Source organism: Psittacula echo (assembly GCF_963264785.1).
Source record: "Psittacula echo genome assembly, chromosome: 3".
NCBI classification, from domain to species: domain Eukaryota; kingdom Metazoa; phylum Chordata; class Aves; order Psittaciformes; family Psittacidae; genus Psittacula; species Psittacula echo.
In genome coordinates, this window is record NC_137736.1 from 117,645,675 (window position 1) to 117,673,490 (window position 27,816).

The following is a 27,816-nucleotide window of genomic DNA, read 5'->3' on the forward strand; positions in this document are numbered from 1 at the left end:
ATAGAAGAGATTCAGAGCAGCCCTGCAGAGAAGGACTTGGGGGTGTTGGTCGATGAAAAAATGAACATGAGCCGGCTTCAGTGTGCGCTCGCAGCCCAGAAAGCCAACTGTATCCTGGGCTGCATCAAAAGGAAAGTGACCAGCAGGTCAAAGGAGGTGATCCTGCCCCTCTACTCTGCTCTTGTGAGACCTCACTTGGAGTATTGTGTGCAGTTCTGGTGTCCTCAACATAAAAAGGACATGGAACTGTTGGAACAAGTCCAGAGGGGGCCACGGGGATGATCAGGGGACTGGAGCACCTCCTGTATGGAGACAGGCTGAGAAAGTTGGGGCTGTTCAGCCTGGAGAAGAGAAGGCTGCATGGAGACCTCATAGCAGCCTTCCAGTGTCTGAAGGGGGCCTACAAGGATGCTGGGGAGGGACTCTTCATCAGGGACTGTAGTGACAGGACAAGGGGTAACGGGTTCAAACTTAAACAAGGGAAGTTTAGATTGGATCTAAGGAAGAAATTCTTTCCTGAGAGGGTGGTGAGGCACTGGAATGGGTTGCCCAGGGAGGTTGTGAATGCTCCATCCTTGGCGGTGTTCAAGGCCAGGTTGGATGAGGCCTTGGGTGCCATGGTTTAGTGTAAGGTGTCCCTGCCCATGGCAGGGGGGTTGGAACTTGATGATCTTAAGGTCGTTTCCAACCCTAACTATTCTATTTTCCCATAGGCCACAGACAGAAACATTTTCATCAGTCAGCCAGACAGGATGTGTGACACTAATTTCACAGTATTTTTTATACACGTAATATATATACCTTTAGGGGAAAGAATCTACTATTGAATGTACAGCAAGGTTTCAAATTAACTTTGATCTATAAATAACCAAAAAGTCAGGACTGAGTCACTGCTGGGATTTAATCTAACCTAACAGGTAATTTAAATCGAGAACATGAGCGATATAAACCTCACGTCTATCTTTAAGATAATTCCTTTTTTGATAAGAGTGGAGGTATTTCCCTCGGTTATTTTGGGAACTGTTCTGTCTTATTCCTTGGAGAGCTGACATTTTATTGAATTATGTGTCAAGTCCTCCACAGTTCAGCTTTATCCACCACTGACACCTGAGTTGAATTTATTGAGCTTTTAGACTGTGTTATGTTTCTCAGTCTTGGGAATTGTTTCTTTCTTGGATGTGATTTTTCAGCCTGAGGTCTCTGCATCACTGGAGACTACAGACTTCTACATGGTCTGCAAAAGCAAGTCAATTCCCGATTAACTGAATTGATTTTCTAGGGGTCCATGATTTCGTTGGAAAACATTGTAGAGGTTTGAGGGGTTTTTGTAAGAAAAGACCTGCTTTAGATGACATTAGACATAATTATTATTGTCAATTATTTTCCATTTTTTTTAATTTGAATTAATTTGAATTAATTTCTTTAATCACTTTAAGTCATTCACTTATTAAAGGTAACTGCTCTACTGATAGGTGTTTGTACTAAAGATGCTTGTGTGAAATGAAGCTGACAAAGTACTCATTATTTGAACTGCTTTATCCAAGGAAAGTGGTGATGGAGAAAGTTGAAAACACCAGTTCAAACAGGCCCTTAGTTTTGAGGAATGTAGATACTACATTCAAAACTAATTGGTACATGGCCTGTAGAGTTTCCAATCGCTTTCCAAATCTCCACAGCCCACCACAATACAGCAATGTAAATGTGAAGTTTTCTTTGGTGTCAGTCTTTTAGTATTGATGTTGCAAAGCTACATTAATGTTTCTAATTATTGAAAGTCATTCTTGCATTATTCATATTGCAAAGCTTTAAAATCCTAAACATTTCCATTGATTTTTGCATGTCAGCTGCCTACATGATTTAGCTTGCTTCCCTGCTAGGTTCCCTGCAGAAAACCCTCTCCATTTTGGGGTCAAGCAGCCCCTCTGAGTCGGTCAAGGAGAAGCAACAGGGAGAGCTGTCTGCCTTTTCACACACAGTATGATTCAGGTCTGTGTAGGAGTGTCTCTAAATGCTGTGTAGAAGGCTCTAGCCCCCATCCTGATGACATAATACAGGTTTTAACTTACCGACTGTGGATGTGCTGTATTTGTTTCCAAACGAATAGTGAACAGACTTCAGATGCTATAAATAATCTATGTAGTTAGTTAAGCCCAAATAGCTGTAAATAAAGAGGACCTTTCTGAATTAGTGAGTAAATAATAACTGCTCAAAGACTTTTTGCCCCAGCAGACCTCAATTACAACTGTGCAGTATGTCAGAAAACATTTAATTACCTTCCACAGGGTTCTGTAATTCTGCTTATAATGACTACACCTCCCTATTACTCCTGTGGGAAAACCACCCCTTTGATGAGTTTTTGGTTTGGTTTTGCTGCTGGTTTTGATTAAAGGAAACAAACAATTCAAGGAGGGGTCTTGCTGCCTGTCCATCAGTCCTTCTTGCCCACCAGGAAATATGCTGTTAACTCCTTGTTTTCCAAATGACCAACCTATGCAAGGGCTTTTAAATGATCTGAAATTCCGTAGGGTTTGTCCAGAAGACTGCACATTTCCCACAGGTTATTTGTCATATGTGCCTTAGAATACATCCTCATTGCCTCCTGTGTAGAGTATTTAACCTGAAAGGAAACCCAGTTGCCTTCATGAAATTGATATATCATTTAGCCTGTGAAGTACCCTCAGTTTAGGATTAAAAATCAGTATATGTGTCCATGACTTGAAAACCTGAAAATAAGGATGAAAAAAGAAATAGGTATGATCTTGTTACTGTTTGCTTATGGTGGATTTATCTTAACATGATTCTAGAATTATTTCCCTGTAGTTTTTACTTATCTGTGGAGGAAGACTGTACCTGATATTTCATATGCAGTACATTAAGAACCTGTTAAAAGGAAGGAGCATTGGTGAAATCAAGCTAAACCCAGTGAACCTACTCTCTGTATCTTGAGGACTTGAGTCTAGAAAGTTATCATGAAGCTTACAAATGTGGCTTTACGGCAACTAGGAGGTGCCATTAGGAAATTTGTAGGAACCCATATACCCATATGTGCTTGGTGGCTTAATATGCCTGATAAGTGGCTTAAATGACTAGCAAAAAGACATTAGCATGACTGTCTTATATGCAGGAATCAGGAAAATCTAAACCCATATTGTTTTAGTTCATGGATGCCCCAGAATCCAGTTGTTTGGATGAAGTACATGTAGTAAGCATAACCACTGTGTCCTTGTAGCTGATCCCTGAATATAGGGAGAAACGAAAAGTATAGGTAGATACTCTATACATTCCTGTTTCTTCCTGCTCCAGAAAAACAGAGTTGAACCTTTGTGGATGCACTGAGTGAAGGAAATAGTAAAAAACAGACAGAATTGGCAGCTGATCCTTTTTTGTGTTGTCTTTCAGCTCCTGAAGATTTTTACTCAATTCCACTCTGGTCAAGAGACCTGCTTCTCATTTTACCACGACATGAACTCCCAGGATGGTTTTACGTGTCTTTTATGTATTTAGAACATATACTTGTGGCAGAAGAGATGCCCTATTGTAGCCATGTATGATTATTGCTACCTGTGTCAGTGACAATAGATAATGGTCCGTGGTGAAACACACAAAAATAGAAAAGTACTGTTTGGCACGGGTTGTGGGAACATAACCTTGAAAATAGGGGAGTTAACACTGCTGTTAGCAAAAGGGAGTCTTATACCAGTAAACCTCTGTTCACATGCTGGCCACGTGTGCGCTGATGTTGCAAATGGTAATTTTCCACTCCAGCCCTAGGCAGGATATAAAGACCTGTGCAGGGATGGATGGGTGAGAAGGGCAGATGTGCATCTTGACCCAGGGATGCCCTGACGACACACTGCCTACCACCCCTCCGGCTGGGCAAGATGTTCCATCTCCTTCTCCTGCTCAGGGGTATTCCATGTAACCAGCGGTTGGTATGTATGTAACCTGCTTCGCATTAATATGTGTATATTTGCTTTGCACTAATAACTCAATAAATAGACTAGAGCATTTGCTTGTTTACATTGTGTTTGGTGTCCAGTCTTTGTACATGAGAATCCTATGAACCTGGAACACTACCCTCCTGAAAAATGAAATCTGTGGTGTGGAGGCTCCTACATCAAAATGCAGCAATCACTTTTACCATTGGCAGTTCGGGCGTGAGTCTAGAAAATGTACATCTATGTCTTGTGTAAATACCTAAATTGTATCTATAGGTTGCTGCTATTTATGCAGCATGGAGTGAAGCTTCTAGTTTGTTTTGTGGCCGCATGGGGCATTTAAATGGCCTTTTCCAAGTGCCTTTCTCTACTTCATTGTAGCTAATCAGTGAACAACTCAGCAGTGACCACTGGTGTATTTTTGTCTGCTGAAACCATTGACTTTCTCTTTTCTCCACATAACTACAGAGAATCCTTTTTGTATAATCTAGAAGAAATGTCATTTTAACGTTAAAACCTCCATTGTGAAGTCTGGAAACCGCGCAGCAGTTTAGAAGTCTGAAATTTAGAAAATAACACATTAACATTTAAATGAAGTGTTAAAATCACAGACTGCTGCTAAAGTTCAAAGCTGAGGATGTGATTTGTTTACAAAGGGCAGTTGCATCTTCAAAGAGAGAATCCTGGGCTTTTGAAACTCATAAAGTAAATCTTGCCACCTATGCCAATCCAGTAAATATAAATGAAAAGGGCCATGATGAAGAATTACAGGGGCCTCATAACATGCAATGATTACCTGGAATGAGAGCATCTGAAAAAGATCTCTTGGGTTTAGTTTACTCCTTCTTTCAAAATAACCTAATGTAATGCTCAGGTGCCCAGAGTACCCTCAGTCGAATCTGAAACACTTGTCTTTGCATGAAGAAATAGCCATTATCCTTCCAGCAGCTAAAGTCTCTGGAGAACCATAGGAAATGCTTCAGCCCTTATTGCTGTCATATAGCAGAGAAGAAAGATGAACATTACGAACAGTATTTTATCCTGCTTTCCTAAAGATCACTTGGGTCCCTGCTTTTTTCCTGGGGCTTCACGCTGCAGGTGAGATCTATCAGCACGTCTAAAGGCAAAAGAAGACATGCAATGAGATGATAAAATCCCTGCTTTTCAAGTGTTTTCTTTTAAGACAATTTAAAAAATAGGTTTTCTTCCTTTAAAAACTGTGTTACAACTTATCCAATTAACCCTATGAAGACACTGCTTAAATGCAACAAAGTGAGCTGTCAGCCACTTGGAAAGAAAGAATGTGTTAACTACTTATGGCCAAATGAAAGAAGACTGTGCTTACCTTCCAAAAGTAGACACACCTTTTATAATACAGAACTCCTAAGGAAATAATACATTTCTTAATACAAAAGGCCCTATAGAGTTTAAGACACATATTATTAATACCTATGCCATTTTTTAAAATATACATAGGCAATGATGTTTGGGGAAGAATAAAAGAAACTTCTTTTTTTACCTTCATGACTCCAAATGTGCTTTTGATAAGAGATAAAATAGGGTAAAATGTCATTCGTGTTACAGAACTGTTTATCCCTTTATCCCATTTCTGCCAATGTAAGTGATCATTTTATCCTAAATTTTGGAAAATAGGTTTAAAGAGTAGACTAGGAAATTTCAAGTAAAATTTTCCCTTTATGGGACAAATTGAAGACCTAAGATCAGACTTTCCAACACAGCTATGTCTCAGTTTCTTGAATGCATCCCTCCTAAAGGCTCATAGTGGTTTTGCAACTGGATAAATAACAGTTTAATCCCACCCTGCTGAGTCTTTTATGACATAACCCTACAGAGCTTTTATGTTTATGTATGGTATTATTTGTCCACATGTATGTGTAGCTGATATTTATTAGCTATCCTTATGTGTATGCTGCCACCATATCAAACTCCACAGCAGCTCTGCAAGCTGGGTCTTCCTTCACTCACACATATGGGCCTTATAGGACTAGTGGGAATCACAGATCTCAAGAAGATTCAGGTTCCTTTGAATCATGAGAAACAAGGAACCATACATTATGGAGCTGCCATTCTCTCTTCAGCTGCTTCAGCACAACCCGTAAATGCTGAGGGTATGGAGTGCTCTTGGGGTTTTAGTGGTGGCAGAGCCCAGGACCTCAGCGGAGCAAATCTAGGAAGCCAGAATTGAAAGCTGTCAGAAGTGCTGGCTTCTTGTCCTTCCCTTGGTCATGAGGAGGCCTTGTCTAAGCTAGGAATACTAATACTTGTAAGACATCAGGCCAATATTCTCTACTTTGAGTTTTCCATGGAGCCAAGAAAAATACTGCATGTTTTAGCTTTGTGTTATTAAACCATAAGGCATTCCATTCAAACTACTTATAAAAAAAATCATCAAGGGGGAAAAAAAGGAAACAAAATACTCCCATTTTATTCCGATTGTTTCTAACATGTGTCACATACAAGTTTACTGCAAAATCCTTTTCTGGTTCCATGAAAATGAGCATGAGGGAGAATCCTCAGGCTGCAAAGAACATGGGATAAAAGCTAACAAAGCCTCGGGCTTCTGGGGTGGAGTGAGGAGGATACAGGACTAAATACATCAGTAGCACAACAAATTCTTTCAAATAACACCGTTTTTGATTCAAAGGTTTCAGTTCAATCCATGCAATTTCTTTTTCCATGGGAAAAGTTAAGAATGATGGCATGAGCTGTTCAACAAGCAAGTGTATCTTTTGGAGCAATAGCTGGAGAATGAGGTGGAGCATAAAATTCCAGGCTCTGTATACTTTTCCCCAAAGAAATGGTACTTGAGGCCTCCTAATTCCTTGCCTGTAATGAATTTGAAAGATGGTCTGTATACATGGGACACTGTCACGTTGGGTTTTGGTTTTGTTTTTCTTTTTAATTGCTCTTCACACAAACAAAACTGGAAAAAAAATCTCCATATGCAGAATGTGCTTTAATACAGATGAGTTGAATGCCATAAAGATATGTGATATACAGCAGAAAGGCCTGTTAGAGCCATTGTACTCACTTTTTGCATTTCCAGCTGAAAACTAAGCATTGTAACCAGTGGCTCAAGTGTATCCAGAACAATTACCACAGTAACATTTTTATAGCTCATGTATGCTAATTATATAATATACACTTAAATACTAAATATCTGCTTGAAATTTAGCAGCAGAACAGTCTTTCATGGTGTTGCAATGACACCCAATTTAAGATTAGTGCCACTTCAAGGCAAAGGGGAAAAAAACCCATAAAATCTTTTGATGCACTATGTTTAATGATGTAATGTTGCTTGATATTCCTATTTCCTGCTGTGCTATTGTCCAACACCCTAGACTAAGACTAATTAACCCTTTCAGGAATCTAGCCTGTAGAACACAATATTTGCATTGATTCCAATGAGAGCAATTAAAGCATGACAAAAAGGCTGCAGTTTGTTAAAGCCCAAATTAGGGTTTGCTATTTGAAAAGCATTGGGATCACCAGTGCTTACACTCTTAAACTGTTATATTTACAATAAATACATGCAAACAAGTGGTTTGCTATGAGGTTTTTCTCCTAAGGACAAAACCTCACTGTTCATTAGTTTGCAATTAAAAAAACACAGCTGGCATCAACAGACCTCACTTATCACTGCTTATAATATCAGTTGTTATGCTTTTAGCTGGTTTTATCACGACCGTAGGTAAAAGGAAACCTCAGTAAGTTGACAGATGAGTAAAATTAGTTGGTTTGTATTTCAGACATGAAATACGATTTTAAAAATTCTATTGCTGTCAACAACTCTTCTTTGTTCTCCCAAAGAATGATTCTTCATATAGCAGTTTCAAGGCTTTATTCTGCAGCCATTGAACTATTTGGAGTTTTGCCTGCTTAATGACATGAGATTAACTTGTTCTTGTGAGAAGATACCAACAATATTCCATAGGACATTTCCAACTATCCCCAAAGACTAAAGCCCTCAGGCGGAGCACAGAAGTCTCTACAGCTAATGAATGTGACAATTCTACCTCTGTGACCAAGTCTGGCGGACCACACAGCAGGTCATGTTCTTTGTGGTTTCCACCTCTGACTCCAGATGTTAAATTCAGAGTAGACACTTTTTGACAATGCATTTAGTGCAGTTCTTACCCCAGAGTAAAATTATGCCACAAAAATATTTATAAAAACAGAGTTTTAGAAAACGTTTTTAGTCATTTTGTTTCTCTCTACAGCGGGAGGTGTTACTAACAAGGTGATGATCAGGAATCAGTTAAGTGTTCTACAACTGACATCCACAGCAGTCTCATTGTATGCTCATTATAACTTGAGTCAAAATATTGATTATTATCATTATTATAGATCAGGTGTGCAGGATCCAGTTAAAATAGCAGCGTGTCGATAGATGACTGAAAGGAGTCTTCCACATTTTCCATTAAATTTGTAAATACCTTTAAATGCAAGAAATTCTTCAGATAACCAAAATTGTGTTACATACACATTAAGAATTATATACAATCTTCCATAGCTGTTTATTCATTGCAAAATTCCCAGGCTTGTGCAGTTCTTTAAAAATATAATTGGGAAATAATAGTAATAATTTTTATCTAAATGTGTTCTTAAGCTTTTTTTTTTTTTTAGTCAGGGCTCTACTGTAAAAACAATTCTAGATGAGATTTATTTCTTTAATAAACACAAAATACAACACTTTTTAATCAAAATAACTTTACAGGCTTGAAAATGCTCCAGATTTTCTGGAAACAGACTTTGTCCTGAGGCCCTAGATTTACCTGTCTTTCTTCCTCCTCCTTCTTAAAGTGTCTTTATTTGATATGCTGGTATAAATACTTTTATATAACGGAAATAATAATTTACTCAAAGATGCATAAATCTACACAGAGCTGATATGTTGCTCCTGAATATACTTTCAAATCATGTTATAACTGTATCAAATATTAATATGTAGGTTCCATCTTAATGATTGCTACTTTTAGCTACAATACTATTATTGTCTACCACCAGCTTAAAGTCGTCTCATCTCTTTCTTATTTGTAGTCACAAAGTTTTCAGTTTTCATCAGGCTAATACTCTATAAGCCCTAGGGTACTGAACTTCTGAGTCTATCAGAAATTATCTGAAGAACAAGAAAGAAGCTTAGAAGAATTATCACGTTTGTTACTTTTCTGTGCTTTACATAGACTTCTGGCAAGCAAATAAAACATTAAAAATACTTTGGTTCTTCATTTTTCTATAAGTGTAGCAACATAAGGGTGATGTTTCATACGTCCTTATGACTTCAGGAACAGTATATTGGCTGAACGAATTAACACTACTACAGAAATACTTTCCATAATAGCCAGGTCAGGAAACCTAAACTGGAATGTAATATTGACCTGAATTTCTCCATTTCCTGTTTTAGTACCTGACATGGATTTATCAGAAGCCCATCTGCTTTCCCATGAACAGGACTAGTAAGAATAATGTGCATTTCAGGTATAATTCTAAAATAACTTCACTGACTGTGTATTTACACAGAGATCCCTAATCTGATTTAGAGATAATACAAACCACACTGTGTAAATTACTATGATGCTGTGGGGTATAGCCCAGATTGGAATCTGCTCTATATGCTTACTATTACAATGTGTTACCAGAAAAAGAATAAATTTACTTTGAATTTGAACTGAGTTTGAAAAGAAAATGGGAAACCATTGCTGTGGTTTAAGCCCATCCAGCAACTAAGCACTGACTTCCCCTCAGCCCTGCCCCAACGGGATGGGGAGGAGAATATGCCTGTTTCAGATTCAAATTAACCATTTCCTAGAATGCCATGGATTAGAGTGGAAATTTAGAAAATACGTTGTGTGCAAACACCTACACTGAAGACATTCCCAATAAGGCAAGGCAAATCCCTGTCTAGCTATCCAAAGTGAGATGTTTGAACGAGCAATCAAAGCTCCTTCTAAAGCCAATGAAAGGAGATTAGCACCTCCACAAGGCTATTCATTTAATCCCTGGATGTGTGTTTATCATCACAGGAAGGAAACATATGCCCATTCTAAGGATCCTTGAAGGTTATCTTAGATTAGACAACAACCATGGATTTTAAGATTAGATGTAGACATGTAAAGTGAGTATCTCATCTACCATTATAGTCAAAAAGCTTTCTTTTTTTGGTTTAGCATAATTTCAGATGATCTAGGATATCTTGCCTGGTGACTAGTTGCTACTCCAGATAATTACAGGTCATATTTGCCATAATTTCGAGCCAGTTGCAAATGCGTAAAGTGTGCATCAAATGACATTGCATGTATACATTGATGTAAATAAATGGAGCACAATGAAAATTCAATCCTCTCTAAAGGAAGAATATTGTGTGAAGTAAATATGTAAGAAATCAACCATTTGTATTATATTATCTACCATAAAATCGACCACAGAAGGTGAACAACATAAATACACTGTATTCCCAATCTCAGTGTTTGTAAGTATGAAAAACCTGTGAGAAAAGGGTCTAATGCTAATTGCTTTTACACAAATATGCTTTTCAATTTACAAGTTTGATTCAGAGATACTGGTACTGCCACCAGTACATGCACAGAAATGTGGTGTTTGGCTTATGTGTGGAGAACAGATTGTATCTATCTGCTTCATCCTCTTTGTTCAGATACAGGAGGGTGGAAAATATCACTCCACAGCCTTGACGAGCTGCTGTGCCATAAACAAGTATCTGATGTTTTATAAAGAATGTAAAAGTCCCACTGAAGTAAAAAAATGACTCATTCATATGTCTGGGAGTAGGATTCAGCTCCCAGAAGTCAAACGGCTTGTGTTCACCTGCTCCTTTAATTCTGAAGTACATTTTAAATTGATATTTTATACAAATCATGAGTTCAGAGCAATGTGCTTTATCAAGAAGGCAGTATTCCAACCACAAAGTGCCATCCAAATGGAAAGCCCCAAAAAGTTACCAAGAATGACCAGAACATAACTATATTCTTGGGTTTCTCCATGACAAAATCTTGCATTGACTATTACACGTTTACAAGGTTTCAGTTTTCACATGGTCATTGTTGTTTAAAGCAGGAGAAGGTTTGCTCTTCTGACCATCAGTTCCTCCTTTGGATGTGTCCTGGAAGAAAAGCTTTGGCATCCACAGTGACATTAAAATTTTTTTGTATTCATTCCGAAAATTCTGGTTAAGGAGTCCATATATTATTGCATTAAGGCAACTGTTAAAATAGGCCATGAAGTAGCTTATAATGAATAACCATTCAGGAACTTTTGGTGCCATTTCCATAGGATCAATGGCTACAGCCAGTCCAATGAAGTTTAGAGGTGCCCAGCAAAAGGCAAAAATCACAAAAACCACAAACATGGTAAGAAAGTTTCTGAAGTCACTTGGCTTCAGTCTTGGCTTTGTTTCTGACTTGACTCGTCTTCTAACTTGAAGCACTAAAACCCAGATTCGAAGGTAGCAGAAGCTCACAATGGTGATAGGGACGATGAAGTGTATTACCACGACAGCTATGGTATAGTAGGAGCTTGCAGTCTGAACAAATGTACATGAATAGATGCGTGGGTCATACTTTAAAGAGCCAAGAAAAAAATTCGGCACAATTGCAATTATTGTTAATACCCAGATTAAGGAGACATACAGCATCGTGTTCCAACAGCTGTACACTTTGTCATAGGCAAAACTATGACATATATAGCAATATCGGTTTATTGCAATTGCAGTGATGTTGAAAATAGAGCCTATTACACTCAGTCCCATCACAAAGCCACTCACTTTACAGTGAATTTCACCCAACGTCCATCCATTGTGGAAAATAGCAAAGAGCACCAGTGGGTATGGATACAAGGCCACCACCAGATCAGCCAAAGCTAGGCTCACCACAAATGCATTACCTGGGGGAGACAAAAAATACAGAGATGTAAGTCTGAAAGCAAGCATGGTTGTGAATGAGAAGAAAATGCGATATTTTATTTCAGGTAGTTGCAATGCTAAATCATTGAAGATGTCAGCAAGCAACAGGTACATAGAACTAATAGGTCTCTATGGAAAGTAATTTTACAGTTCAGCTTAGAACACCCCATAAATGTCCGCAGCAATATGATGTTTCAAATCTGTCGGTGACCTAATTATAGCCTTCTTTCTATTTTAATCTTTAATAAACATAACCGCCAGCAAGCCATTGTATAGGCACGTGTTGATGCTTCGGTGTAGCTAACTCCACAGCTGGATTGAATAAGAGGGAAAAGAAAACAAGCCTAAATTGTACCAGGTAGGCAAGCCATTATGCCTTTTTAACCTGGAATGCTAACAGGCTTGACAAGGGAAAGATATACAAAGATTAGGTGTATAGGGATTACAAGGATGTGTTGTTTTATGTATATTCTAAATTGCTACACAATAGTCTATATTATAGATATTTTCTGTATGAATGGCCTACCCGTATTGCAGTTATTTTCCCACTGGACTGACTAAAGAAGGGCGAATTGCCTTCACTACCCTCTGTAGAAAGGCATATTTAATTATACAAAGGAAAAATGCATTCATGCAAGAGGAAGTATTTGAATAGATGGAAGGAGCCTTTAGATCCTTTGCAGTTGACGACATGTAAAGAAACTTTAGTGGCATGGTGGAGACTTATTGTCTCTCTTTAAACAGAGTCCTTTTCATCAGTTTGCAATTTCTGGGTATTGTACCTATGGATACTTTAATAAAATTGTAGGATTGTCAACTATATTCCTGAAACATTAAATGTGAAATCACGCTATAGGAACTTCCCAGGAGACAGAAAATAGAGGTGCCAACACTAGATTCTTAGCATTTAGTTAGTGTAAAACACACTTCTGGTTTCTTTACTCATTTTTTTTTGCTTGAAATCCTTCACAGCATCAACGGATGTGCAAAATACCCGAGTAGCATCTAAAATCATGCATGGAACATCATTATTTTCTGAAAAGAGCAGTTAGATCCTCAGTTCTACAAATTTTGAGCTTTCTAGTCCTCATCTAGGAAAGCAGTTCCCATGTAAGTACAGATATAGTGCTGTGGATAAAGACACCATTAGCTGGGAGCCATAAAACAATCAACCATGTATGATTTAACTCGTCAAAAAAATGACCCAAGTTCACTGGTATACTGTTGGCCCCTCCTGCTCTGCATCTGTAGCTTGGTTAAACTGAATTAAGGAATGGGGAGCTCACCTTCTCCCATTCATTTTAGGGGAAGACCATGCTTATCAGTGCTTGCACAACAGCTAGTGAACCTCAGGAACCTCACCAGGAAGTGTGATTATCCATCTGTAGGTACAGAAACATGGCTTATCTCAAGAGCTGTGTACAACTTATTTTAGACAGTTCCTTATTATATATTTAGCAGCCAGTCTCACTCTTGTAATACTTTAAAGGTCACACAAGTATTTCCATAGCTACAGTTTACCGATACAGTACTGAACGTAAGGCAATTCCATGTTATTTGTCTCAGAAGCAGGATGTAAACCAATAGTACTATGCTGGGTTTTGTGCCCTCCCAGGCCACAGTCACTCCCTGGTTTAGGGTTGAAGGGGTCTATTTGAGTATGTTGTTAGAGCTACACAAAGAGATATTTCTTTCTGGCTTTGTATGCCCTGTACTGAATACAGTTCAGGAATGTCATGATGTTGTGAAAAAAGTAAACGTAATTTTCAGATGCAAAACCACGTATTCTCTACTCAGGATTTCTAAGGCATTAGAAAAGTGTCTCCAGTTTGGGGCTTTGCACTTCAAGACAGCAGTAAACTTTGGTTAAACGTAATCTAGAGCAAAGCAAATATCTACCAGTTTCATGATCTGTGGGGAAAGATTGAACAAATTAGGAAGACGATTGAAGGTAGCATTCAGCTTTTTCAATCATATTTGGAAATTTACTGTAAATGCATTTAGCAAAAGGATTTCAAAATTTTGAGTGTAATTTAGTACTTCTTGAAAATTCCAGCTGCAGTGAACAAAGACAGCAATGAACTTGTCAAAACCATAAAATACCATTTTGCAACAGAAGAAGAATGGTGCAATATCTATAAAGGCCTCAAGGGATTTGTAACTTTTATGGCTTTTTCCAGGGTTGCATGTTCACATTGTGCACTGCAAAGTAAGGTCAAATGTTTTTTCTTTCTACATGGCTGACTGCAGAATGAAGTATTATATTACTGCAATGAATAATCTACAAAAGTAGAGAGAAACTTTTCTAATTCATATAAAATACATAAACAACATTTTAAGAAATAAAAGGTCTTTGATGTCTTTTAAGTGCTTGGAGAAAGGAAATGTTCCTAGATACACCTTAGACATGGCATTTGGAGTGGCTATAATTACATCCATAAGATAACCAAAGAGGCAACTTTTTATTGTCTGTGACAGAATAGAAACTACAGAACACTCATCTAGTTGGAATTATCATCATTATTTCCATAATTTACCTGATGGAATTTGTTCCTTGGTTTTGGTTTCATCAGATCGAGATTATATTAATTTATAAGAAACAAATTTTCTTACTGAAATGAAAAGACCCCTTAATTACAAGTAGTAGCTACTAAAAGCAAGATATCTAGCCAGGAACTCAAAAAGATGCACAACTACACTGTTTTAAACATTGATAGCTGGATGCTTGAAAGAGAAAGTCCTGATATTGACTTTGGACGCAACAGAACTAGATCATTATTTCATGAAGCATTTTTGAACATCAGTTTGGTTACCCCAGTTAATAGAAAAAAGGGAACTTTCACACATTTTACATTTCACCTAATTTTGATATGACTTAATACTGTGCAATTTTAATCACAGAACAATCTTTTTGGTAAGTTCAGGACTTCTAAAGGATAAGCATCTGCCATCTTAAAAGACCATTGACTTCTAATATTTCTACCAAACCCAGAACTAATTGCAATCACCAACCATTTTTTAAAGGTTTGGCTTCTTTCTTTGGTTTCAAAACAGATAAAATGATTAATTATATATAATGGTGTTTTATTTTTTCATTAGGTGGTGTTTTGGTTAGTACACGTTAGTTTAACAAGTTATTATACATTTATATAGGCATCGCTCTCTTAGTTCTATTTTCTTCTGGCTAAAGTCATGCTTGTCCTTGTGTACTCTTCTGCATGCATTACTCTTGCTTTCTTTAGCATACAAAGGCCTAGCTTCAAGACAGAGAAAATTATTTCTACTCAGCCTATTTTGCAGACTGTTGCATTTTATCTGCCTGCTCCTCCGCTATAAAGTGCTGGTAGATATTTCTAAATAGCAAGGACTGATGACTCAGAATAGTTATTTTATTCTTCCATTTCTATATCCTAGCCTTAAGGGAAACCGTAAGGAGTTACACTTGCAGATGTCTTAGTTCATTATGTCTTCAGTTGGAATATAAATGGTAAAGCTCTTTCTTTAGGCTTAAGGCTTAAAACTCATCTAAAAATCATTACTGTTTATGATTAAATAGCCTTTTATACTGACTCAGAATTATAAGAACTAGAGTTTTCTATCGTATCATTCTCACAACTACCTGTAGATATCTGTATGAAAGGAGGAGAAGCAACATCTTGACTTTAATGAATTAAGTATCCTGAGAGTCTGTAAAATGAAGACAATCATTCCTCAGCACAGTTCACAGTAATAGACATCCTCAAGAACTGCCTCAAGGACAGACTGTCTGTACACACTAGGCATTTCTTTAGTGCTGGCTCACACTTCAGTCCTCTGCCAGACTCCTATAGACCCTGTACTCAAAAGGAATTTAAAAAAGAGAGTTCTGGAAGGCTTCTGATAGCTTTTGTATTGTGTTTGATGTATAAAGACAAAATCTGGGCTTAGCTTTAGACAGCCTTATAGTCAAAGACACAAGATATCTCTTCAGAGATGCATGGTGTCATCCATTCTGTAAGGTACTTTTATGTAAATACTAAACATACAAAATACTTTTTTTTCTCTAGTTTTTCAAATGTTCACAAAATACACAAGAAGGGTCTAATCTTCTATTTCTTTCCTGCAAATCATTAAAGGAAGTAAAAAAAAGGTTTACAGTCACAATCATAATTCCAGATTTCTGTAAGCGATATGCAGCTTGCATCCAACATGCTCCTTCAGGTGTGACATCACCTCTCTCTAATAAAGGTAACCTTGATCCTGACACTAGGCTTGGTATGGAAGATGCTGGCATCAGGCAAGCAGGCAGAACTAAGGACTGGTCAGGTTTTTGTCTCTCTTTCTACAGTAGGTCAGTGAATATGGCTCAAATGGCATGCAGGAAGACATTAGCTGCTCCTGGTGAAAGGCTGATGCTTTGTACTTCCTCAATATTAATTTTCATCCCAGTTTTTACTTCTTTGGTTAGTATTTTTTTATGGCATTTAAGCTCTTGTACTTCTTGATTTTTTGCTTAAATAGGTAACTTTTAAAACTGTTTAAAATCACCTGTGTCAACTCTTTCCCCTCACAATCCATCAGAAAAACTAAAACCTGCTAGCTCAATTCAGATGAAAATCCATTCATTTCAGAAGGAATGAAGCCATCAGAAATAGACACCAGCAGCAGGTGGAGCAGAGAATTGAGTCTTTCACACGCTGACACCTGAATTCCCTGTGATACAAGCCAAGACCTAGGGTAATCTGGTTTACCGAGACACGATAATCTACTATAATGTTCAACAATGTGTTACTAACAGAAGGTTTAACATAATGCTTCAAACAAGTGCCAGATGGGTTTGTGTTTTCTTTGAATATGACAATTTAAAAGTGGTGATATGCTCTTTTGTAGTTATGTTTCATGATTTCAGATATTAGTAGGATATACTGCAGACACTGATGTAATGGAAAGAGACAGGCAATATGTTTTCACTGCAACTGCAGCATTTTAGAAACTCTAGTAAAAAATAAAACAGACAATGAGCCAAGGCTGGTCTTCAATCTATGGAATGTTTTGGTTATTTTTTTTTTTAGGAAATGTATGTTCTGTGACACTGAATATATTGGTGAGTATATTTATCCTATGGTACGTATAAGGACAATTCTCTGTCATCAGTGAGAGTAGAATCATAGAATCATTTATGTTAGAAAGGACCTTTAAGATCAAATACAACCATTAACCTAACACTGCCAAGCCCACCCGTAAACCGTGTCCCTAAGCACTACATCTACACATCTTTCAAATACCTCCAGGAAGGGTGATTTCACCCCTTCCATGGGCAACCTGTTCTAATGCCTTACCACTCTTTCAGGGAAGGAAATTTTCCTAATCTCCAATCTAAACTTCCCCTGGTGCATTTCCTCTTGTCCTATCACTTGGTACTTGGGGGAATAGACCAGCACTCACCTCACTACGATGCCCTTTCAGGCAGCAGTACAGAGTGATAGGGTCTCCCCTGAGCCTCTTTTTTTCTAGTTTAAACAACCCCAGTTCCCTCAAAGAGACCTGGTTTCCAAAGTCTCCAGATCCCTCTGCAGAGCCTTCCTACCTTCCCACCCAATCTGGTGTCATCTGCAAGCTTACTGAGTGAGGGTGCACTTGATCCCCTCATTCAGATCATTGATAAAGATATGAAACAAAAATGGCCCCAGTACTGAGCGTCTGTGAACATCACTCGTGACCGGCCACCAGCTGGATTTAACTCCATTCACCACCACAGTTTGGGTGCAGACATCCAGCCAGTTTTTTACCCAGTGAAGAGTGCACCCATCTAAGCCATGAGCAGCCAGTTTCTCCTGGAGAATGCTGTCGGAAATGTGTCAAAGGCTTTACTAAAGTCTGGGTAAACAGCATCCACAGCCTTTTCCTCATCCACTAAGTGGGTCACCTTGTCATATAAGATTGCATTAGTCAAGCAGCACCTGCCTTTCATAAATCCAAGCTGACTAGACCTGATCATCTGGTTGCTCTGTATGGGCCAAGTAATGGCACTCAAGACAATCTGCTCCATAACCTTCCCCAGCACTGAGATCAGAATGACATGCCTGTAGCTCCCTAGATCCTCCTTCCAGCCCTTCTTGTAAATGGGCATCACATTTGCCAACCTCCAGTTAACTGGGACATCCCTGATTAGCCAGGACTGATGATCTGTAATGGAAAGTGGCTGGGTGAGCACTTCCACGAGCTCCCTCAACACCCTTGTATGGATCCCATCTAGTCTCATAGTCTTATCTGTATTTAAGTGATGTAGGAAGTCACTGACCATTTCCCCTTGGACAATGGGAGCTTCATTCTGCTCCCAGAATCCTTGGATTCTACCTTCCAGCTCAGGGACTGGGTACTTAGACAACAACTGGTCTTACTATTCAAGACTGAGGCAAAGAAGGCATTAAGTACCCCAGCCTTTTTCCTTATCTTTTCTTACTATGTTTTCCCTGCATCCAATAAAGGATAGAGATTCTTCTCAGCCCTCCTTTTGTTGCCAATGCATTTATAGAAACTTTTTAAATTGTCTTTTACAGCAGTAGCCAGATTAATTTCTAGTTGGTCCTTGGCCCTTGTACTTTTCTCCCTGCATATCCTAAAGACATCCTTGTAGTCCTCCTGAGTGGCCTGCCGTTTCTTCCAAAGGGCCTTTTTCTTTCATGTTCCACCCAAATTTCTCTGTTCAACCAGGCCTGTCTTCTTCCCCGCTGGCTTGTTTTCTGGTTCATGGGGACAGCCTGCTCCTGCATCTTCAAGAGTTCTTCTTGAAGTAAGTCCAGCCTTCCTGGAATCCTTTGCCTATCAGGACTGTTCTATATGCAGAGCAGAAGGGAAGTATTTACCATTGCAGTTATCCTTGTATTGTGCAGCTTTGGGAGAGCTTTCTGTTCAGAAATAATCCAGGCCTAGATACTGTGAAAGTTAGATTCCGGTGTTTTCACTGAACAGTCTGGAATCCAGACTAAATACAGGTTAAACCTTAGCCATCCACCTTTTGGATGAAAGCATTATGCTTTTATGTAGAAGATGAGAATGAGAAGAGGAATTTTTCATTTTGAGATGAAATAAAGCAAACACCCCATTGTGGGGTAGCTTATTGGAAGATGCTGTGTACACCCCTTTTTCAAGCTGTGCTACAACGCAAAGAATGCAGGATTCACAGAAACAGAAGCTCAACATGCAAAAAGTAGCTTGAGATTGTGGCTTAGTGACTTACAGACTGCTAAGACTCAGCTAAGCTGGTGCTGAGTTGATTGCAGGAGCTTAATTTTAGGCTTATGAGCCATAGCTCACAGATGTCAACATAGTCTTGCTGAAAAGAGGCACGTAAGATGCACTTATTATGATTATTATGTTTTTGAGATCATGCTTGGCAGCTAGGTATGAATATAACCCAGTAAACAAAGCCTCTGGTTTTAGTATGCGCTCAGGCTTCTCTGGTTAAATATGGGAGCTTTGGTGCTTGCTGTGAGTTTGCTGCCATGAGTTTTATGCTAGCCTGCAGGAGCAAAAACGTTGTTTTAGCGCTGTACTGTTAAAAACTTGGTGAAGGCTTGAGGTTTGTAACCCCTTCATCTATGACTTCTCTCCTGTGGCTACTTCTGGTGCGGACAGTGGTGACTCTCTATTGCCACCTAGTGCTCCAGTCACAACTGAGACAATACATCACACCGACCCGCAGGGCAGAAGGCAAAAGCAAGTGGTTGGTTCTTCCAGAGCAAAAGCCTGATCACTAATCAGATAGTACGTTTATGGGATTCTTAATACTTTTCTAAGCTTCTAATACTTTTTGAGATTAAAGGAACTCTCCTGGTACTGGGTGCTTTCAGAGAGAAAAGAGGAAGCAGAAGAGGCGAGACAGGCTCTTCTGGAGCAATCTGGAGGATTCACCACCAGTGATTTGAACACTTCCGGGGTAGAAGAGCCTTTCTTGGGTAAAGCACTTGATCTTTTGTCTCCCATGGTCCCAAGACAGTGCCCTACTCACCAGCCCTGCTGCTCTTCTGGGGTTAGCGTGCTTGTCTCTTTCTAGGTTATGTTCAAGCATTTCACCCTAGAACCAGAACACACAGGTTATCACTTACATTGTAGAGTGCTCTTCATCAGTTTGTTTCAAAATAAAAATAAACAAAAAAAAAAATCCTTCTCATGATTTAATAGGTGGGAACTGAGATAGATGGGTGCAGGGACTCGCTCAAGACAGAGTAGGAAGAACACTCCAGGTTCATGAACCTTGCTCTTCTCTATTAGGTAATACAATCTTTATTAGGCACACTGGAGAAAACTATAGTGCCTGTCCGGCTCACTGCTCCAAAATGACACCATAGTGTCATTCTGGTAGTGGGGGATGGAGCCAATAAAAGAGATAGAGCTATTAAACGAAGCCAGTCAAAGTCAAAGCAAACAAAAGGGGGTAGTTGCTGCAAAAGGTAGTAAACAGATCTTACAGATACAAGAAATTTACCTGTAATTCAAGGGAAGGCTGGAAAAGTACTTGAAATAGACATCAGTTGAAGGTTACTAAAAAGACATACTAATTTCAGGGAATAATCTGAGCTGGAAGGAATCACAAGTTGAGAGGATGTAGAAATATCACACAGGGTTGCTCTGTTCTCTTTTTTTCCCTGAGTGCCTGCTTACATCTACAGCTACAGACAGAGGATGAGGCTATCTAAGTCCTTGGTCCCTACCAATATAACTGCTTTTGTGATGAGGACAGTTGGCTTCAGTGACACCATTCAGAAGCATAGCTCCTTCTTGGGCTCTCCATTGTGGTAATCTGAGTGGTACAATGAGACACTCTTCTTGCCAACACCTCCTCTACACAGCCAGCCCAGTTTTGCTGATAAAATGTTTGAGGGGACAATAACCTTGTTCTGTATGTCCAACTGAGCTGCTTTTTGCAGCAGGCTCATGGGTGAAGTTCCCTTACACCAGTGTCTTCGCATGAAATCAGGGTAGCCTAGGATGGCATAAAGCGCCTCATGTTCAGAGAATGTCTCTGTTAAGACTGCTATTGCTTTTCGTGCAGGGAATGAAGCCAAGACATATACTGTGAATGCCTACCACTGTGGGCATCAGTGATGGCCCAGCTACAAACCTCCAGTTGCTGAGCGCAGTCACTAAATAACAACAAAAAGACTCATTTTTTTCACTAATTCATAAGAGAAGTTAGGTTTCCTGTATCTGTCAGTATATATCAGCTTAATTTTCTTCACTTGAAGTAATCACACTTGTCGATTGCTTCAACCAAGAAAGAATAGGGCACCTACATGAACAACTGCAACTGTGAAAATTCATTTACTGCAGATAAAGGGGCTAATATGAAAAGCTGCAAAACAGAACAGGTTCAGTCTAGTCAGATCTTATAAATAGCTAGGCAACCTGTTATTGCCAATAACATATTTCTTTTTCAATCTCCCAACACTATATTACATTTCATAGAAAATAAAGGTAAAATATGTAGCATTTTGTAGGATGTTATTTTGTTAAAAAAACCCAACAAAACCCCAACAATAACAACAACAACAAAAAAAACACCCAACAACCTAAAACTTGGTTCAGATCAACTATAAAAGACTGGAGTGTGGAAGCAAAAAAGTAAGGAGAGTTCACTGCTAAAATCTCTGGACAAAACTTTACTGTGTCCTGACAGATATTAACTTATGTTGGGTGAAAAGCTAGCTCATCTTCTATTACCATCACTATTACTTTCTATCACCTTCATCTTTGCTACTGTCTTTAGCCTGAATTTGTGTCAAAGGAAATTATGTTGGATTTTTTCCTCTCTTAGAGCAACAAAACAATGTTTGGGTCCTTAGAATAACTTATCTTCTGCCTTCTTTCAGAAAGCAGGACAGGAAACTGAAGAATGAAAATAACTTAATGCAAACAAAAAACCATGTTCTGTTTTGTAAGCTTTTCTGTTTGTTTTGGTTTTGTTTCATATTCACCAGGAGATCAGTTAAATTAAAACTAATAAAAAACCCTAAAACACAAAGAAGTGAACTAAAAAAAAAAAAAAACCCAACCAAAATACTCAAGAGCAAACAACAAACCACAGAACAGAAAAAAGTTTTATTTTGAAATGTAAGGCTCAAGATATTACAGAAGATACTAAAAATATCCAGCAGATATATCAAGTGAATAAAATTGGGACTATTGCAGACTATGGGACATACTCAGGGCCAGCTAGCCCAGAGATCTGATTAGCTATGACAAGATGCATCTTGTAGCTTTGCCCTGTACAAAATAAGGCATTTAAACAGAGCATTTTGAGCAGTACAAATGTTGGGATCTCCTCTTATGGAAATGCAGACACACAGGTCATAATTTCCACAGTGATTTATTCAACTGCTCTGTGGGACTCCGGATGAAGGACTCTCAGCATGTGACAGCTACACAACCAGAAACAAGTACATGTAAAGCATGTACATGCAAACCAGTTACAGATGTAAAAAGAAATCAAATCTAAGCCCCTTATTGCTGCTATGTACTCTTAGGGGTTCCTGTGTTCAACTCCCAAATATAGTAGAAGATCCTAAGACAGTCTAGGAGTTCTATAAAATTGGATCTGATGCACTGCAGTAAATATAGTATATGGGAACATCTAATACGGGGAACACTTACATTGACAAGTTCCTAATGCTTCTAACATTCTTTGGAGTCCCTTCATTATGATGTTCTTTTCGCTTCTCTTGTTTTCTCTTTCACAAAGGAAGAAAACAGACGATACTTGATGAAAATGGCCATTATAACCTTTCAGCGAGGAAGAGTCTTACCCTTTTTTTTCTGAGCTTTTGGAAAGCCTTATCACCATACATACATAAGGAGATGAATGTCTTTAGAAGCTGTTGTCAGTCTGTGCCATCTGCTTCTTTTGGAAACAAGGTCTTAATGCAAAGCACACTGACATGATTCATCTTATAATGAAGCTCACAGGTTTGTAAACAGCATGTAAACAGATAAGTAAATAAAATGCTTTTCTAGGAAGCAATTGTGTATTTTCTTCTGAACTACTGGCTGGTTTGTGTTTCAGCTCACTACAGACAGTGTGTAATCATCATTTCCTGAATTAAGGTATTTTCTGAGAGCCAGTAAAAGCCTTGCAAAATGACTAGACAAAAACCTCTTTTCTGTCTGGGCCTGTGAGTCCAGCATTGTGATGTCCTGTGATGTCCAGCACTGAAAGTAGACTCTCAGTTGTGTAGTTAATGTTTCATGCCTGGGACCATAACCATGGTCATGGTGAGATAGTCAAAGGAAGGGTGGTAGGCATAGATGTAACCAGTATAATCACAGGATCATTTATGTTGGAATTTATCTCTAGAGATCATCTAGTCTAACCCTCCTGTTTGTTCAAAGAGAGGTCAACTACAGCAGGTTTTCAGGGTCATGTCCACAGAAGTTTTGACTGTCTCCAGCCCTGGAGACTCAACAGCCTCTCTGGGTGATCTGTTCTAATAAGAGATGGGTATACAAGATGTTTATTAGGGAATAGGGGGAAGATGCTGTTGATTTTACAACAGATGAGGGCTTTACTTGATCTAGTAAACAGCAGAAGGTATATAAGATTGTACCTGCTGCTATGCAGGTAGAGAAAAGATGTGGCCGTAAACAGTAAGACAGAGGGTTTTTTTGATCAGAAGAGAAGGTCCCAGTGCAGATTAGAGTAGGTGAGGCTTTGTTTTATTTATGTTTGTGTCTTCAGATTCCTTGTGGCAGCAGAATCTGAACAGTCATTGACTGGACATAATGGTCTGAGCCAAAACCAGAAACTGGACCAACAGACATTTACAGACCTGGGGGGCAGAGGTTAGAGTGTGGTGACGGCTGTACAAAAAGAGGGAAGAGGCACCACATCCTAGCTAAAACAATGTTAGAAACTAACTGGCTTTAGCAAGGCCAGAATTTTCCTCCTTATCCAGATACTCAGATACTAGCTTCAGCTTGCTGTTACTCAGGTTGCAGAATCCTTTTCCACATGCTGCTTTGATGATCTTTGAGAACTGTGATCTGCAACCAGCCATTCAGAATAACTCCTTGTGGAAGTACTAGCTGCAACCCAAAGGAGCAATCTGGTAGTCCGTGATCCAGAAAGAGCAGTGGGTGACTTCCTTCTGCATGAAGTACCTAGTCACATCTCTTTTACTGTATAAATAGACCACCAAACTGGGTCTAAAACCAATGTCAGTTTTACTAAATCAGGATCAAATGGAAATCACTTTTGTATATATTACATGAGAATGTTCTTTCTGAAGGTCATGTACTTCGCTATTTTGTTTGCTGTTCGTAAGCAGCCCAGGTATTCTTTCTCCATATTTAACCAGGAAGCTGACCATGTAGCACGTTTTACAATCTCTATGGTCCTAGCCTACCAGGTGTTTCATGAGCGTGAGAAAGAGGATTACATTGTTTTGAGATTATCAAAATAAAGGCATAATTACAGGATCTCAAATTAGCTCGTTTTTGACAAGGCTGCAAGCCTGTTTCACTGCAAGGTTGCATTGCTAGCTCATGATCAGCTACTTGTCTGCCAGGACTCCTAAATCTTTTTCTGCCAAGCTGTTTTCCAGCTGCATGTACCCCAGCATATATTGGTGCCTGGAGTTGTTCCTCCCCAGGTACAAGACTTAGAATCATAGAATCGTAGAATAGTTGGGGTTGGAAAGGACCTCAAGGTCATCTAGTTCCAACTCCCCACACTTCCCTTTGTTGAACTTCATGAGGTTCTGTCCTGGGTTCAGCAGCAGCAGTCAGTTTTTCTCCTTCTTAGTAGCTGTTGCAGCACTGTGTTTTTGACTTTCAGCCTGGGAACAGATCTGATAACACCGATGTTTAGACTGACCAAGGACTTTGTGAGTCTCATGCTCTGCCAGGGAAGAGGAGAAGCCGGCAGGAAGCAGGGACAGGACACCTGACCCAAACTAGCCAAAGAAGTATTCCATACCACAGCACGTCATGCCCAGGATGTAGAACTGAGAGTTCCGGGAAGGGCTGGATCACTGCAGGGTGGGGGTGAGGTACTGGTTGGTGAGCGGTTGTATTCTCTTGCTTGTTATTTCCTTTATCATTATTACTATTAGTGGTAGCAGTAGTGATTTGTGTTATACCTTAGTTATTAAACTGTTCTTATCTCAACCCATGGGAGTTGCGTTCTTTTGATTCTCCTCCCCGTCCCTCCAGAAGCGGAGGGAAGAAAGGTGTGTGGGGGGGGAAGTGGACTGCGTGGTTCTGATTTACGGCCTGGGCTTAAACCACGACAGGTTCCTATCAGATCATTTCTGTAGCCTGGCCATATCCTTCTGAAGGGCAACACGTTCTGATGCATTAGCCACTCAGTTTGTATCTTCTGTGAACTTGCTGAGGGTACGCTCTGCTGCATCATTTGTGCAGTGAAACAGTATTGGACCCAGTAGTGACCTCTGAGACTCACTATTAGTGGCTTGCCCTCCTACTGGACTTTGCACCACTGGTCACAAGTCCCCAGTCCCAGTCATTCAGCCAGTTTTCAATCTACCTCACTTTCCACTTATCTAACCCCTACTTTGTCATGTGGATGTTAGAGGAGATAGTGTCAAAAGCTTTACTAAAGTCAAAGTAAACAACATCCAGTGTTCTCCCATCATGCTAGTCATGTCAGTGTAGAAGGCTATTGTGTTGGTTCAGCATGATTTTCCATCTGTAAATCCATGCTGATTACTACCACTCACTTTTGTGTCTTCCATGTTTTTGAAAATGGTTTCCAGGGTTACTTACTCCATCAACTCTTCACTACCTTATTAATGAATCAGAAGTAGTACCTTCTTGTAACAGCCTGCAATGTTTTTAGACTGCTTGTTCTCCAACCATTAATTAAGTCAAACTTTGCTTAGGTTATGATATAATTAATCCAAAAGGCAATAACCAAGAATAAGACACTAATTGGAAATCAGTCACATATTTTCATAGGCTGAGGCTACCCACAGGCTTATGATACTTTCTTGAAAATAAATTATATACATAGCTGCATCTCTTATGGTACATATCTCCCAGTCCTTCCTTTGCAGATGATTTTTATTTATATTTCATGAGTGAAGCACTGATGATCTGAAAGACCATAGCATTTTACTCAGAACAGAATGCAAGATCAGCTTTGGTGAAGCTTTGAATAATGTAGTTAGCTGATTCAGTGTAGCTACCAGTTGGTTACCTGGTTAGTCACCCGGTTTAGTGTAGCTACCAATGAAGTTACCAATTTTATCCAAGAGTTAGCTACATTTTAATAGTGTAGCTAGCTGGTTCCTGTAGGAAAGCTCCGGGAAAGTTCATCTCTACTTTGGAATGTATACAAACATTCTTTGTGTGAAGCGATTCACATCTTTTTGTGAATTCTAACTCTGTAGAAAATGGAATTCAGCAATTTTGAACATAGGTGTAAAGTGGGGGCTGTTTCTGAACAGCTTGATGCCCAGAAGATCCTTGGTTTATGAACACTTTGGGAAATCTGTTATTTTTATTCCATGCTTATGTAGAAGTAATGGTGTGCTGACTCCTCCTGCATATCTCTGTATTCAGTATGGTGGGTAACACCCACCACTCTTGGCAGCTCTTGGATGCGTGAAGAATGCAGTCCTTGAGCCTGAATTCAGAACTGTCAACAGTTTCAATGAATGAGGGCTAAAAATGCCCTCAGCAACAAATGGCTTCCCTTCAGAGCAGAGCAGTAGCAGTAACTGTGTAGCTTAATAACATAATAAGGAAACAGACGAATTTTATGTGAGAGGCTAAAAGGAGTGACCATTTATTTTAAAGGACAACATGGAGGGAAATACAAAGGTGTGTTAAAGTTGCATGTCATTTTGCATTTGCAAACCAGAAGGTTTGGCTGAGTGAAGATGGAAATTCCACCTAAGGTGCTTTGTGAAACTTCCTCTGTAACAATCCTAAAATTACACTCTGTGCATTCCAGTGAGTAACGCCTCATGTCAAATGAGTTGGCTTGAATGCATGGTCTTTTGAACATAGATTCCCAGGAGTCTTAAGAACCATAAGCTGTACTTTACAGAAAGAAGGGATGGAATAGCTCCCAGTTGGCATGTAGTCACTATGCCACCTGCATGTCTTTGTTTGCCTTAGAGCAGTTTTAATATAACGTCGTTCTACTTGTCAGTAGAAAAGCTGAATAGAGTTGTCTACTTCTAAGTATATCTTTAAAAAGTCCTAAAGACTATAACACTGATGAACTTCACCATGGGTGGATCTGCACAGCATGACTAGCTTGAACAGACATTTTTTAAAAAGATATTTAATATATTTAAATATATTTTAAATAATATTCAGTAAGCAGATAATTTTTACTTGAATAAAAAGTAGGAAGTAAAAATACTTAGATTGATTGGATTACATATATTCATAGGTGATAGCCATCTGACATAAGGTCCTTTTCCCTATTTGAACTCAAATGAAATCCAGGGAGGTACTTGGAAAAATTGCACTGGCTTTAGAATGAGAGGACATTGAGAATTTCAGGCAGGATTTGAGCAAATCTTAGAGTTGTGAGGATGCCATTTATAGATCCCTGCCTTTTTTGCAGTGATGTATTTTACAATTCAATGATATTTCCAACTTACAATTAGTTAACATAATTATGTTTACAAGGTTGATGTACTGAGCAGATATTTTTCCTGTTAGTCAGATTGCTGGCTCTAGTGGCTCTTTGTGATATTTTCTGACTACAGTTACTGCCCTTGTTGTGCAAATATGGCAAGCTAAATCAACAGATGGACACATGTTGATCTATAGCAGAAAGATGACAATGTTTGTAGAAGTGTCATGTTATATTATAATCTTCATAGAGGTATTTAACTATTGAAAATGAGCCAAGTCCATAATAAGCTGCTGAACAATCGGTAACTGTGTAAGAAGGGTTATGTTTTATCTTCAGACACAATTTAAGCA

General features: G+C 39.0%; 1 protein-coding gene across 1 annotated transcript in view; it reads right to left on the bottom strand.

Moving 5' to 3' along the window:
- Window positions 1–10,986: 10,986 nt before the first annotated feature.
- The window catches only part of MTNR1B (melatonin receptor 1B), a gene marked incomplete at both ends in the record, with an annotated part of 28,283 nt that continues 11,453 nt past the window's right edge, over window positions 10,987–27,816 (bottom strand). Inside the window, one exon of the mRNA XM_080612755.1 lies at window positions 10,987–11,855. Within this exon, the coding sequence (XP_080468881.1) occupies window positions 10,987–11,855 (869 nt within the window). The remainder of the gene's footprint in view (window positions 11,856–27,816) is intronic.